This window comes from Branchiostoma lanceolatum, chromosome 17, assembly GCF_035083965.1.
Source record: "Branchiostoma lanceolatum isolate klBraLanc5 chromosome 17, klBraLanc5.hap2, whole genome shotgun sequence".
Lineage (NCBI taxonomy): Eukaryota > Metazoa > Chordata > Leptocardii > Amphioxiformes > Branchiostomatidae > Branchiostoma > Branchiostoma lanceolatum.
The window spans coordinates 10,966,589-10,980,114 of NC_089738.1; the positions used below are offsets into that span (position 1 = coordinate 10,966,589).

Sequence of the window (13,526 nt, forward strand, 5' to 3'; positions counted from 1 at the left end):
ACTGAGTATTTAGCTATCTATCTAGAACATCTATCTAGGCTTTTATGCTCCAATTATGAACCGTTTGTTAATTTTACTTCTTCATTTTTTTCTCCATCTTACAAAAATAAGAAGGAACCTCAGAGTCTCAGTCCCTTTTAAGTTTTAAGTTGAATATTGAAAAAGTGACGTAATTTTGGTCAATGTTTTATTTACCATGGGGCCGGGTGGGCCTGGCAGTCCTCCTGAGACACTCCTACCGGGCGGTCCCATAGGACCAGGTTCTCCCTTCTGTCCTGAGAATCCAGGGCGACCGGGTCCGCCAGGGGAGCCCATGGGACCAGGACCACCTGTAACAAACACGAAGGAGAATTTCTAAGTAACCAGCGGGCTGGAACATTTAGAAGGGAAACGAATGTACAAATACCTACAACAAAAAATGTACATAAAAACAACTCAACGGGACAAAGAAAGGAAAGAATTTGATGCAGTTTGACCAGACAATGACTTCTCGTTTTTCCCTCGGACCATCAGAGAATGGAATGAACTTGAGCCTGGTGTGGCTTAAGTAGGGTCCCCCTCCCAGTTCAAAACTGTGAGGACCCTGCTGCATTGAGTCACCCCCACACGTCCTTGTATATGTAAATTTTACTGCACACTAAATTCACTTGTCCTGTCCTTTGCATACACAAAATCAGTTGCCTATATTCCATAGTGTCCTTTCCTAAATCTTCCTTTGTTTATTTGTTCCGGTTAACACATGTACATGCACAAACGGCTAACAATCTCATCCTCACGAGGCTAAGCAGTACATAAGAAGAAGAAACTCACCATCACGACCAGGATTACCAGGAACGCCAGAATCTCCCTTCTGTCCAAATCCTCCTTGTCCAGGTGGGCCAGGTGGACCAGGTGGGCCGCCAAACCCGGGGCCACCAGGAATACCAGACTCTCCCTTTGCACCTGGGAATCCAGGCCGACCAGGGGGGCCAGGAAGACCAGCTTCTCCTTTGCCGCCTGCATGGGTTAACAAATAAACCTGAATGTCTACTTAACTGCAAGTACATGCTGCATCGTGTATACTGGTATGCAGTACATCTGGTACTTTGAGACGACTTGTAGTCATGTAAGGCAGAACGTCATTAACTGAAACTCACTGATATCATGCTTCACACATCTAACATAGTGAATCTACTTGATTTAATAGACGAGGACAAATCATCATTATCCACTTTGATCTACATTTGCAATGTCTTTTAACAGACTTTGCATTCAGTCTTTTTTCAGATTTTATGTCACATATAAGCACGTAGGCAGGCATAAGCAAAGCAGTACTTACCAGGGATTCCAGGAGGACCCTGCAGTCCAGGTCCAGCTCTAGCAGGCTCGCCCTTCTGTCCAGGGAAACCAGGAGATCCAGGGCCACCATCACGGCCAGGACCACCAGGAATGCCGGGTTCACCCTTAGCACCAGGGAAACCAGGAGGACCCTGGGGACCAGGACGACCAGGTCCGCTGGGTGGGCCGGGGGTGCCTCTATCTCCCTTTGCACCGGGAATTCCAGGGGTACCTAATAGTTTGTAGCAAAAGGTCTCATGTGTTAACGACTTTTATAGAACGTTTAAGGTGTGACATGTGAATGACAATATACAGAGAAAATATAGAGAGAGTGCAGAGAAGAATTTATTGCATCTTGCAGGATTCAATGAACAAGTTGCTTCCAGTAGACATATGTGTGCTATAAGAGACAAGTGCTACTAACCAGAAGAGATGTGCTACAAGGTACATTGTATATAGCAGAAATCATGTGCTCTAGGGTGCAGCCAGAAGATATGTGCTAAAGGGTTACCAGAAGATGTTACTTAGAGTGAAACTTTGCTATGTGTTTTTCATGACAATAATTGTCAAAGTACAGTACGGTTCATGACATGCAAGCAGAAGATAAACACAAGATACAAGCAACAAAGAAGATATTGCCTAAGAAATAGAAGTCTCAAATGTAGTGTAACTTTCAGCAGTAACAGTAATTTACTTTGTAATACCACGTCATGATTACCCGGTAAAGCCTGTGCATTGGAATTCTTAGATCACATACATGTACATGGAGCGCCTTTAAGTACTTATCTCTTCATAGAACTACTTCAGGAAGATGTTCTCCACAGACAAACAGATGAATTGAACATACTAGTAGTTTTCTTACAAGTATGTACACAACCTTCTTTTTTCTCTAAAAATGTTTTGGCCGTTTGTCTGCTGTCTTTACAGTGTAAAATGAGATTCTCCTGAGTTTAAGTGCAAAGTAAACTTGTTTATCAGTGTGCGATATAATCTTGTCCTATGGTGATGTTATTATTCCGATACGAATGCGTCACTTTGAATATAGTTACTTCTCCTTGACGTTTTGTGACGAGGCGGTAAGGATGCGGTCCCAAACATGACTGAGTCTATACCCCTTTCGTTTCTATTCATGACTATTCATGACTGATGTAAACAGATGAACGTATAAGTTGATGTGCTGTCTCCGGAGTATGATGATGATATGTGTACCACAGCCCTGCTCACGACCTGTGGTGAACTGTCCTACCTGGAGGTCCAGGGGGTCCACGTGCAGAGGCTTCCGCATCCCGACCTGGGGGGCCTTGGGATCCTGACAAACCAGGCTCACCTTTGGCGCCTGAAAAACCAGGTGTACCTGGCCCTCCAGGCTCACCCTGGTATCGACAGTCAGAAACATACCAGTTAACCAGTGCCCGGGGACAACCCACAATGTATAACTAACTCTATGATAACATGTCAATCAATAAAAATCCCATAGATGTGTGGGTGAGGTTTGTGTCAAAGCCACTTCCCTCACTCACACAGCTCCCAGGAATTGTATTGTGTTTGAATCACTGCCATCGGTCAACCAGTACACCTGCAAGAAAAACGTTTGGTTAGTTCAGTCCGTCCGCACGTTGGCCGTGAGTTTACCTGGGGATCCCGGGGGTCCACGGGCAGCAGAGGTGGCATCTCTGCCAGGCTGCCCAGGTCCGCCAGGTCTGCCGGGCTCGCCCTTAGATCCAGGGAAGCCACTGCCACCTGACCTGCCAGGCTCACCCTAAGGTACAGACAGGGAGACACGACGGGACAGTTTAAAGCAGGGGTCATCCAGCATAGGCAGGGACAGGCCGGGTTAGCTTAAGCGGTATCTCACCTTATTGTGCCAATCTATTGCCAAAGACATTTGCAAAATGGCTTCTACCTGTACCGACCCCAATGTCGACAGAACTTGCTTTTTTTTTCATAAGTTAAAAATTCCAGCTGTTATCCTGTATCTGATTTGGAGCCAAAACTGGGAATGTGGCCATTTTGCTTGTAGAGGTCACTTTTGGTGCAATAAGGCACGGTCCAGTGAGATACCTGATTTAAAACCAAATTCCAGTTAATACTGTTAAGGCAAAGCTGCACAGATCTGTAAAATGTCAGAGTTGGCAATATCAGTAGTTCTTGTTACAAGGTTCAGCAGTAGTTCTGCAGGCTGTTTTCTGGATTATATCTTGTTTATGCTGGCACATATTCATCCAAATAGTTTGTGTTATAAAGGTTTATTGTGGAATACATGATAGCAATCAGGGTTCAGGGTGTTCCAGGGAAAAATAAGGGCAAGATAGGACAAGTCCCATATAAAAAACAACCATCTTGTTCTTAACCCTCCCAAAGAAGAGAAAAATGATGACTTCAAGAATTGGTCGAACCCATTTAACTTTATCATAAAATCTTTATCATAAAATCTTGCTTGATGTCTTACATCCCTTCAGTTATCCCTGGAACAATCCTTGACTTTACAAATATTACTTCGAGCAATTTCATAACAATGAACAGGAGCACACCAAAATTTCCCTGTAACCATATGGCAATCTTCAGCAAATTATCTTCGAAACCTTGCCCCTGGTTAGGCTTTTATGATGCATTCTAAGTGCCAGTGGTTTGGTAAATAAGCAAGCTAATGCAACTGGCGATCTACAACTAACATCTATTGGCATCAAAATCATTCTGTGACAGAAAAATTTGGATGTGCTCCCAGATAACTATTACACAGCAAGCAAAGGAGGTAGGCAAGTAAAATGATCATTAATACAATATTAAGTCTTAAATGTATTACAGTATTATGAAAATGAATCAGGCTTAAATGTTTCTTAGTGCATGTCCAACTTCTGTGGTGTAATTTCAAACATGTACTTAGTCTTGAGATTTGCATATTTCAAAATTAATAACATGCTCTAAATTTACAGATGTGCTTCCATAAACTTGCTATGGTTGGTTTCTTTGACTTTTAGTTTTACTGACCCACTGAAACCGAACAAACATAGACGCCCCCCACCCCAGCACAGGTTCTTTGTTTACAAGCCAGAGTAATGATGTTACCTTGCGTCCGGGAAGACCAGGGGGTCCAGGGATAGCACCACCAAAGCCAGGTTCACCCTTTGCTCCAGGGCGACCGGGGCCGCCGGGCTGTCCAGGACCTCCAGGGAAGCCTGGGTCTCCCTTAAAGCCAGGTCCGCCTGAAATGAAGATCAACATCTTGTGAACACAAATCTATATCACTATCATTACCAGTGTATTGAAGCATGACTCCTGGTGAATTTCCAAATACTGTAACAAGAATATTCTTAAGGTAATGAATTCAAAGAACTTTTTTTCTTCTAAGCAATGATAGGAAAATATATGAAGGTAGCGCAAACTAAGCCAAAAGGTGACAAGGAAAGACCTTGTAGTCACAACTTACCTGGCCGTCCGGGGATACCAGGTTCTCCTTTCGTTCCAGGGAAACCAGGTGATCCAGGAGAGCCGGGGATTCCACCTTCTCCCTTAGCACCAGGGAAGCCAGGTGGGCCAGGTGGACCACCCAGACCAGGGTTGCCCTTGGGGCCAGGTGGGCCGGGGAAACCAACAGTACCAGGCTGACCATCCTGACCTGTAAGGGGGGACAAACAGTACATTATCGGTCAAGTCTTGATCTACAGTACATGTAGGGCTTAAAACTTTTAGAACGTAAAAAGGTAAAGCAGTCATCCTCAATTGAGTTGAAGCATGATGCTTTTTCAAGTAGATAGTGGTAGTGCAATGCGGCTTTGCTACAGCTTCCGTTTTTGGCGAAGCACACTTTGTCACCCCTACTCTTCTCGATAAGTGTGTTGGGTTCTTTTACGTGCAGTGGTTTGATGCTAGCACTTATGCCTGAAGCTCCCTCATACACGGGGCCGTTGGCTTAACGTCAACATCCAAAATGACAATTACAACATGTCCAAGCTGTAGTCGACCCTAGGATCAAACTCAGGCCCAGGATCCACAGAATTTTATCCAGATGGCGAAACAGCGTTGTTGCACTACCCCTTGTGCCATGGGGACAAGAAGGAACCCACATCTAAGGTACAAAACTGCCACTAGCCCTTACCTGGGAATCCTGGGTCTCCTTTGGGTCCTCTCAGTCCTGCGGGTGGCAGAGGTCCAGGTGGACCGGGCAGTCCAGGGCCTCCGGGGAATCCAGCCTCACCCTTCTGTCCAGGGAATCCAGGGCCTCCAGGCAGACCATTACCGCCAGGACGGCCAGGTTCACCTGCACACAGCAGCGGCATTTTAACAACGTCATACAACAGTTCTATATCTATATGCCCTCCATCGGTCAGTATTAATTCACAACAGCTCTACAGCATCGACTACAACAGCTCAGTCATTGTAGAAAGGAATCTACTGACAGCAACATCTTTAAATGGAGATCTCATCAAATCATGATCAACAATGTAAAACTTTTTTGTTACCAGAGACTTTGAACGATTGAGAAGTACTCTGGTAGATTTTCCTCCACCTATTTCCTACATGAGAATGTGGTAGAGTACTACCATCAACTCTCAAAATGGACTGATGCCTACTTCTATTCCCTGCATGGCTGCACAGACCTACCATACCTTTACTTAAGATTTAGAAACAAAAGACAATTTCCATCATGTTAAATCAAAATGTGCTGTCTGCTTACCCTTAGGGCCACCAAATCCAGCAGGACCCGGAGGTCCCACAGGTCCAGGTCCACCAGGCAGACCCATGATACCCATCTCTCCCTTCGGTCCTGTAACAAAAAGCACAGTTCCAGTCGATCTAACAGAACACATACAAGAAATAACAGGAGGAAAATACCAAATTTCTTACACTATCAAATATTTCATTTCAAGTAAACCCTAAATTTTTTCAGTGTAACTCTGTAACAATGTTGCAATGCAGACCAAGTAAAACACCATGTATGTACCAGGGAAGCCAGGTCCGCCGTTCAAACCGCCTGGTCCAGGCAGTCCAGGTGGCCCAGGAAGTCCGGGTTCACCGGGAGCTCCATCACGTCCTGGGTCACCCTTCGCTCCGACGCCGCCAAATCCGGGAAGACCAGGCTCTCCCTTCTGTCCGGGGAATCCACCGCCACCTGAAAATAGCAGAAACTCTGTTGTCAGCACACTTCTGACAAATTAATAGAGCAAAATGGCTACTGTATTTTTGTTACCGAACCAAACATGCTCAATAGTTCTGTAGCACGGTTGTTATATTTTAATTTTTTTTATAGTAAAAACTGTTGCTTCATCATTATGAAAATTGCTTGTGCATCACTATAACTTACCCTATAACAAATCAGGCTAAATACATCATTACTTCATTGGAGGTAGATGTAAGGGGTATCATTCACACAAAAACATTTTTGTGGGGTTAGGTTTCCCGTCAATGCTTCTTACCTGGGGGTCCAGGAGGTCCAGGGGGTCCTTGCGGTCCAGGGAAGCCTCCAGAGCCTCGTCCTGGCTCACCCTTAGGACCAGGGAAGCCGTCTAAACCAGGGTTACCAGGCATGCCTGTGGGAAACAAGAAAGAACATCGTTTACTTTGTTGTTGCCTAGTCTGGTAACAGCCAGAGGTTGTTTCTACAACTACCTGAGCTGCAGAATACAGTGGATCATCATCAGTCTGGCAAATGGTACATTCTGGTACACAGCTAAAGCAGCAGGGCAAGTAGAGGTTCTGAAGTTCATGGAAACTATGTTGAACATGAGTTACCAGGAGGTCCAGGTGGTCCGGGCTGTCCAGGTGGGCCGAGTGACCCTGGTCCTCCGGGGAAGCCAGCGTCTCCCTTAGCTCCGGGGAATCCATTTCCACCAGGGGGACCCGGGGGTCCGGGAAGTCCACCACCGCCGCTGAAGCCAGGCTCACCCTACAAACAATATGTCAAGTTTTTACAGTAGATGTTTTTTTTTATCACAAAACCAAACATTTATGCCAAAATCTATCTATAGATTGCTACAGATTCCTGGACATCAAGCACAATCTCTATCTTAACATAGAAGTACCAAGTTAGGAACATCATTACAAACCTTTAAGGTTTTATAGTACATGTTTTTTTCACAAAACCAAACACTTATGCCAAAATCTATCTACAGATTGCGACAGATTCCTGGACTTTAAGCACAATCTCTATCTTTACATGGATGTGCAAAGTTAGGAACACCATGACAAACCTTCTGTCCAGGGAAACCAGGACCGCCAGGCTGGCCAGGGCCGCCGCTAAAGCCAGGATCTCCTTTAGGGCCGGGGAAGCCGGGAACTCCAGGCTCTCCCTTAGCACCGGGCAGGCCCTGCCCACCAGGGCCAGTGCCTCCGGGAAGACCAGGTTCTCCTTTCTGTCCAGGGAAGCCATCCATACCGGGTTGTCCGGGACCACCAGGGCCGCCTGTGGGTAAACAAAAACAACTTCAACATCAAGCACTGAAGTTATCTGCAAATTTCTTGCCTTGACTAAGAACTTCTTCAGGCTAAGCGATTGGTCATCTGAACCTGAAGATGGCTCAAGTTGACACAAACAGCACTTTTGTGAGCTATTCTTGTGTTGGAATACAGTTAAGGTATCAACTTCTTTGCCTTTGATGCAAGTTCAACAACAGTAACTTAATCACGCAATGAATGATTGTTTTTGAAACAATGAAAAACTCCAAAAGACTGTGTAGTATAGAATACTTCACTTGATACTACACTTAATCTTAGCCAAAAGGCCATTATATATATGTTCAGTCTTCGATTGGAATTTCTGATGTCTAGGCACTTTTTTCATGTACTGTCCTATACCTAAAATGCCAGGGATTATCAAACGTCAATACTTACTGTTCTATGTTTTACAATACTTACTGTTCTATGTTTTACATAGCACATGTACATTTGAAATGATGACACCCATCTTACCTGGAAGTCCAGGAGGACCGTTCAGACCAGGTGGACCAGGTGGGCCTGGCCTACCAACAGGGCCAGGTGCGCCGACTGTAGCTTGGCTAGTTGCAGGTTCTCCTTTCTGGCCTGGAAGGGAGAATCAACACACAAAAAAGGTCTTATATCTGTGGAGACTCATGCATAACTATACCTGACAAACAAAACCTTGTTTGATTCACTATGCTGATATTAAAGGTAGCAGAACTACTAAAAGAGATAAGAAGCTGGAATGTCCTTACCTGGGAAGCCAGGTGTACCAGGGGCGCCAGGGAAACCGGGATCACCCTTGGGACCTGGTGCCCCAACACCACCACCTGTCGCCAAACCGGGTGCTCCTTGTGGGCCGGGCAGGCCAGGGTTACCAGGCTGGCCAGGTCCTCCACTGAAACCAGGGTTACCAGGTTCACCCTGACGAAACAGAACATATCAGTTTGACAACATCCAGCGATGTTACATACTAATGGTATATTCGTTGGTGTCACAGAATGTGAACAAGAAATGAATACAAGAAAAGTTGTTGTCATTCTGAATGACAAGAAAAAATATGAGACTTTAAAATCCAATGGAGATTCCCATAGCGGAAGGTTAAGAATAAGATGCTATGACTGTTGTTTGTTTTCTGTAAGGTGTGACAACTGAAACAACGTTATGACACATACCTTTGGTCCTGGGAAGCCTGGAGTTCCGGGTGGTCCAACTAGACCGCCGACAGCATCACGGCCTGGCTGACCAGGCTGACCGGGCAGGCCAGGGTCACCCTTAGGTCCGGGGAAGCCTGGAGCTCCAGGCTGCGGGCTAACAAAGCCGGGTTCACCCTTCACACCAGGGAAGCCAGGGGCGCCGGGACGACCACCAGGGCCCTAGGAACAAATAGACACCTGGCACATCAGAACAGCCAAATAGCATACACATCACTACAGGCTAACAGTATGTCCACAACCATATATCCATTACAAACCCCTGTAAACATCTATTTCTACTAGACTAAAGGTTAGACATCCAGGTACATATATAAAGACAATTCAGTCTCTACAACTAGATAAGATATGGAAATTTCTTCCCAATTATTTGAGTGACATTTACATGGAACGATTACGGGTTAGTGACTTAAATCATGCACAACCGTTTCTTCCACTTACATCATACATAACATCTCATGTACTAGTTTTGATTGTCCTGCCAGTTTATTCTAGTTATATGCTGAGGAAGAGAGATGGATGTAATCTCTGTATCTTATCCAGTTGTAGAAGTTGAATTGTGCTTGAATACAACCGTGTATATGAATATCACTTCCAGTCTTTTTACTACTAAAAATGCCATTATGTGTAGAATATGATGAAGAAGAGTAACCCACCGGTGGACCATCCAGTCCCCTCCCACCAGGGAATCCAGGTTCACCCTTGGCACCTGGGAAGCCTGGAGTACCTGGCTGTCCTCCTCCTACAGTCTGGCCTGGTGGGCCAGGGAAGCCACGGTCTCCCTTGGGTCCAGGGAAGCCAGGTGGACAGCCGCCACATGGTTCTCCTTTGGGACCTGCAATGCAACAGTTTAAGTTTTACAGAGGATGACACTTGTAGAGCTTCTTATGCTAACCACATCAGAATGGTTTATTGTTTAAAAAGAGCATTCAAGCCAAAGTATGTCAAGAGCAGACCAGCCCTGCGGACAATTGAATACAGAGAGTAAATTACACTTGGTTTACACATAACACATTTGAAAGTATTTACAGTAGTATCAAAATGGACACGAACAAGGTTTTGTACCTATACTTGTATCCTCGACAGTAACACCAGTAAGAAAAAAAGAGTACCTGGGAATCCAGGTGTTCCAGAGCCGCCAGGACGGCCCGCTCCGCCGGGGCGGCCAGGCTCGCCAGGGGGGCCTTGTGGGCCCTGTGGACCAACTCCTCCAATGGCCTGTCCAGGTTGACCAGGCAGACCTGAAAATATTCAAAAACATCTTCAAAACACTGTACGGAACAACGATTTCCCTACTATCACAATTGACAGCATCAAGGACAAGGTACCATGAAGAGGCAAAATTCAGCAGAAAGTATGTAATATCCTCCTTCGCAGACTTCCTGGAACGGCGGCGTATATTTTTTTTTGGCGGATCGTCTCACAGGGACATTAACTCCCTCAGCGGTGAAAAAACTCCCTTGGCGGTGAAAGTCCCTAAGCTGGCATTAGAGAACCTTGTCCCATGTAAGAAATCAAGTAACACCCCCCCAACATACACGCCGCCATTCCAGGAAGTCTGCGAAGGAAGCTAAGAAAGTGGGCATTGGCATAGTTCTGACTTCGCTATTTACTACATCTTAGACAGGCACATGAATGGTAAGGCTTCATTATGTCTTTGACTTCATGATATCTTAACAAAAATGCGACCACCTGACAAGACAGAGGGATGACTTACCGGGTGCACCAGGGTTTCCTCTGTCTCCCTTAGCGCCTGGGAATCCGGGGCCACCGGGGCGTCCAGGTGGGCCTACACCGCCGCCGATAGTTGCTCCAGGTAGACCGGGCTCTCCCTTCTGACCAGGCATGCCGCCGCCACCAGGTGGGCCTTGAGGTCCGTCACGTCCTGGGATACCTGTTGGTTACAAACAAGTACATCTTTTAACCCTCGAACACTCAAACCAGTTAGCGGAGAAAAAGGCACAAAATGAAGCGTAGAATGACAAATGGTAATCACACTGTAAATTTGGTAAACTTGCAGCATCGTTTTGGGTGTCAAAGTTTGTAGTAACTTTGCGTTTGTGGTTGAAACAATAGTATCAAGGAAAATGTTCCTGCTGGTTAAGTGACTATGAAAACAGCAAATTTAAAAATACATCAAATATTTCCAGATTTACAGTATAAGAAGTGGTGTATTTGTATCTGCATGGCCAGTATTACCACTCTTCGGAGCTTTCCAAGCAGTGGTTCATCATATTACCCTAAACGACCTGTCACACCTAACCTTTGCACATCTACCTATAAGCGTAACATAAAGCTATCTAGTGAGGATGCTCCTACAGCACTTGGTGGAAAATAGACTCTACTATAGTTCTAGGGGAAAACAAATTTTTGAACACTGCAATTCTGGGTTGATAACTCTGGCACTTTAAGACATGACTATTTCTGAGCTGACATCAGCGGTGTGGTGAGACTGTACCTGGATCTCCGGGGGGACCAGGGAAGGATGCACCACCAGTAGCAGGGCGGCCGGGGGGGCCGGGACGTCCAGCAGGACCGGGGTAACCTTTGGGGCCTCCAAAGCCAGGAAGACCTGGCTCTCCCTTCTGTCCGGGGAATCCAGCACCACCAGGTCTTCCTGGGGCACCCTGGGCACCAGGGACGGGTCTGCCTCCAGCTGTAGCTACACCCTATAGGGTGGGGAGGTGTGAGAAGCAGACATCTGTTATGTACTGTATATGTACGGGATGTATACAACGTGTACAAAGGAGATATATCATATTATCAATAATGCTTCCCAGATCTCGTGGACTTCTATGATAATATATTAATCATACAATAAAGGACAAGCAGTTCTGATGAATAAACCTTTCTTGCTGCACCTTGTAACGAGGATGAACAATGATGCATTCATAATGCTAAATGCCTTCTTCATTCATTCTTTTCCTTACTTAGGATTTTGACTTGAACAAACCTTACAATGTATACTACATTTCAATAGGTGAATTTGCTACAAGAATTACAGTACGAACAAGACTACTTACAGGAGCTCCTGGTGCACCAGATCTACCGGGAAGACCTGGTTCTCCCTTCTGTCCAACAAAACCGGGACCACCCGATGTGCCAGGGGTGCCAGGGTCACCTTTTTGTCCCTAAAGAGCAGGAGAACATTGCATGTCTAACTTTGCCTTAAAACAGTAACAGAACTTACAAGCCAAGTTCTAACAAAATAGAAAACAACATTGAGACCACAAAATAAGGCATGACAAAAGGAAACTCACACAAAGACATAAAATGACTAAGCATGCATTGATGTGGCAGGTGGACATATAGAAGAACTTTACGCTTAAAATATGATCGGTGATGTTAAAGTATGCTTCCAAAAACAGAGCACACAAAACGTAAATGCCTACTGCAGTTCCATGCAAGCCACTAGGGGGCCAAACTAACACAACTTCCTTCCTGCCCCGAGAGCTATCCCCCACTATAAAATCATGACCATAGCACATCCATATTAAACTAAAAAAACTTTGAAGTCCCTCTGCAGTACCGTGGGTAGCCGCTAGGACTTATGTCTTAAACAATGAAATTCGTTTGCACTGTAAACAAAGAGTTTTGGTTGCTTAACAGCTGTCGCCTCATGCACTATAAACAAAGACTTTTGGTCGCTTAACAGTTGTCGCCTAATGCACTATAAACTAAGAGTACTGGTTGCTAAACAGTTATTGCCTCAAAGGAAAGAGGGTACAAGTGAATGATGTTTCAACAACACGGCACAGCTACTGTGTTGGGTGCCTAAAGACAGAGACTGGTGCTACTCACGTTGAAGCCAAAGGGTCCGGGTGGTCCAGTTTGGCCAGGAAGACCCTGTGAGTGAACGGGGACAGACACGGTGAACGTGAACATTTCACATCAACACTACACTTAACTCACATTAAACCCAAATGGTCCCGGAGGCCCGTTCTTGCCAGGTTTACCCTGTAGATAAATGTGTACTCTCAAACAATCATGCATCAATAACAACATGCATTATGATGAGCAAATGTTCCTGCTTGACATGCCTGTTTGTAAATGATGCTGAAACAGGTTAAGAAGTTTTAAACAATAAGTAATAGTAGCACGTAACATTTCAATTTTCCAGGAACCAGAGTTAATGTCAAATTCATGTGTTATTACCACACAATAACTACATACAGAGGGAACAGTAAAAAGTCATGCAAGGAGACAGTAAACATGCATTTCTTTGCAATACGTCAGTATTAGACCATTCTTCATATTGTTACAATCTATTAGTTTCCCAGGATAGTTCATAAGTGTCCATATATAAAGTGCAGTTAACATGAATGTTCTCACAAAAGACAATGACTCATATCAAGTTATGTTACAATGTTAAAACTTGGCGAAAGAATGAACATCTTTACAATGCCAAAAAGAATGGAAATTACTCAAGGAATTACTAAAGGAACACTGACGAAATTTGTCATCTACTAATCACGAAAGAGTTATTATCAGCCTCCATGTGAACCCAAAATCCTCAAAGATGATAGTATTAAGAATGCTAGTAACTGAATTTTTCCATGCTATCCAACAGTAAGATCACAA

General features: G+C 44.9%; 1 protein-coding gene across 3 annotated transcripts in view; it reads right to left on the minus strand.

Moving 5' to 3' along the window:
* Positions 1-13,526, minus strand: part of LOC136422550 (collagen alpha-5(IV) chain-like) — a 42,693-nt gene that overhangs the window by 3,770 nt on the left and 25,397 nt on the right. For 2 of the 3 annotated variants that reach the window (XM_066410329.1, XM_066410331.1), the window contains exons 15-35: positions 12,747-12,791; positions 11,969-12,076; positions 11,404-11,614; positions 10,663-10,839; positions 10,058-10,186; positions 9,602-9,780; positions 8,907-9,107; positions 8,487-8,655; positions 8,224-8,334; positions 7,506-7,717; positions 7,048-7,201; positions 6,732-6,845; positions 6,260-6,427; positions 5,993-6,082; positions 5,414-5,575; positions 4,745-4,933; positions 4,384-4,520; positions 2,950-3,076; positions 1,319-1,549; positions 811-996; positions 196-329 (exon numbers count right to left, since the gene is read on the minus strand). In XM_066410329.1, coding sequence (XP_066266426.1) covers positions 196-329; positions 811-996; positions 1,319-1,549; positions 2,950-3,076; positions 4,384-4,520; positions 4,745-4,933; positions 5,414-5,575; positions 5,993-6,082; positions 6,260-6,427; positions 6,732-6,845; positions 7,048-7,201; positions 7,506-7,717; positions 8,224-8,334; positions 8,487-8,655; positions 8,907-9,107; positions 9,602-9,780; positions 10,058-10,186; positions 10,663-10,839; positions 11,404-11,614; positions 11,969-12,076; positions 12,747-12,791 — 3,234 coding nt within the window. Of the gene's footprint in view, positions 1-195; positions 330-810; positions 997-1,318; positions 1,550-2,563; positions 2,691-2,949; positions 3,077-4,383; positions 4,521-4,744; positions 4,934-5,413; positions 5,576-5,992; positions 6,083-6,259; positions 6,428-6,731; positions 6,846-7,047; positions 7,202-7,505; positions 7,718-8,223; positions 8,335-8,486; positions 8,656-8,906; positions 9,108-9,601; positions 9,781-10,057; positions 10,187-10,662; positions 10,840-11,403; positions 11,615-11,968; positions 12,077-12,746; positions 12,792-13,526 lie in introns of all 3 variants that reach the window. The other variant, XM_066410330.1, reaches the window with a different exon arrangement.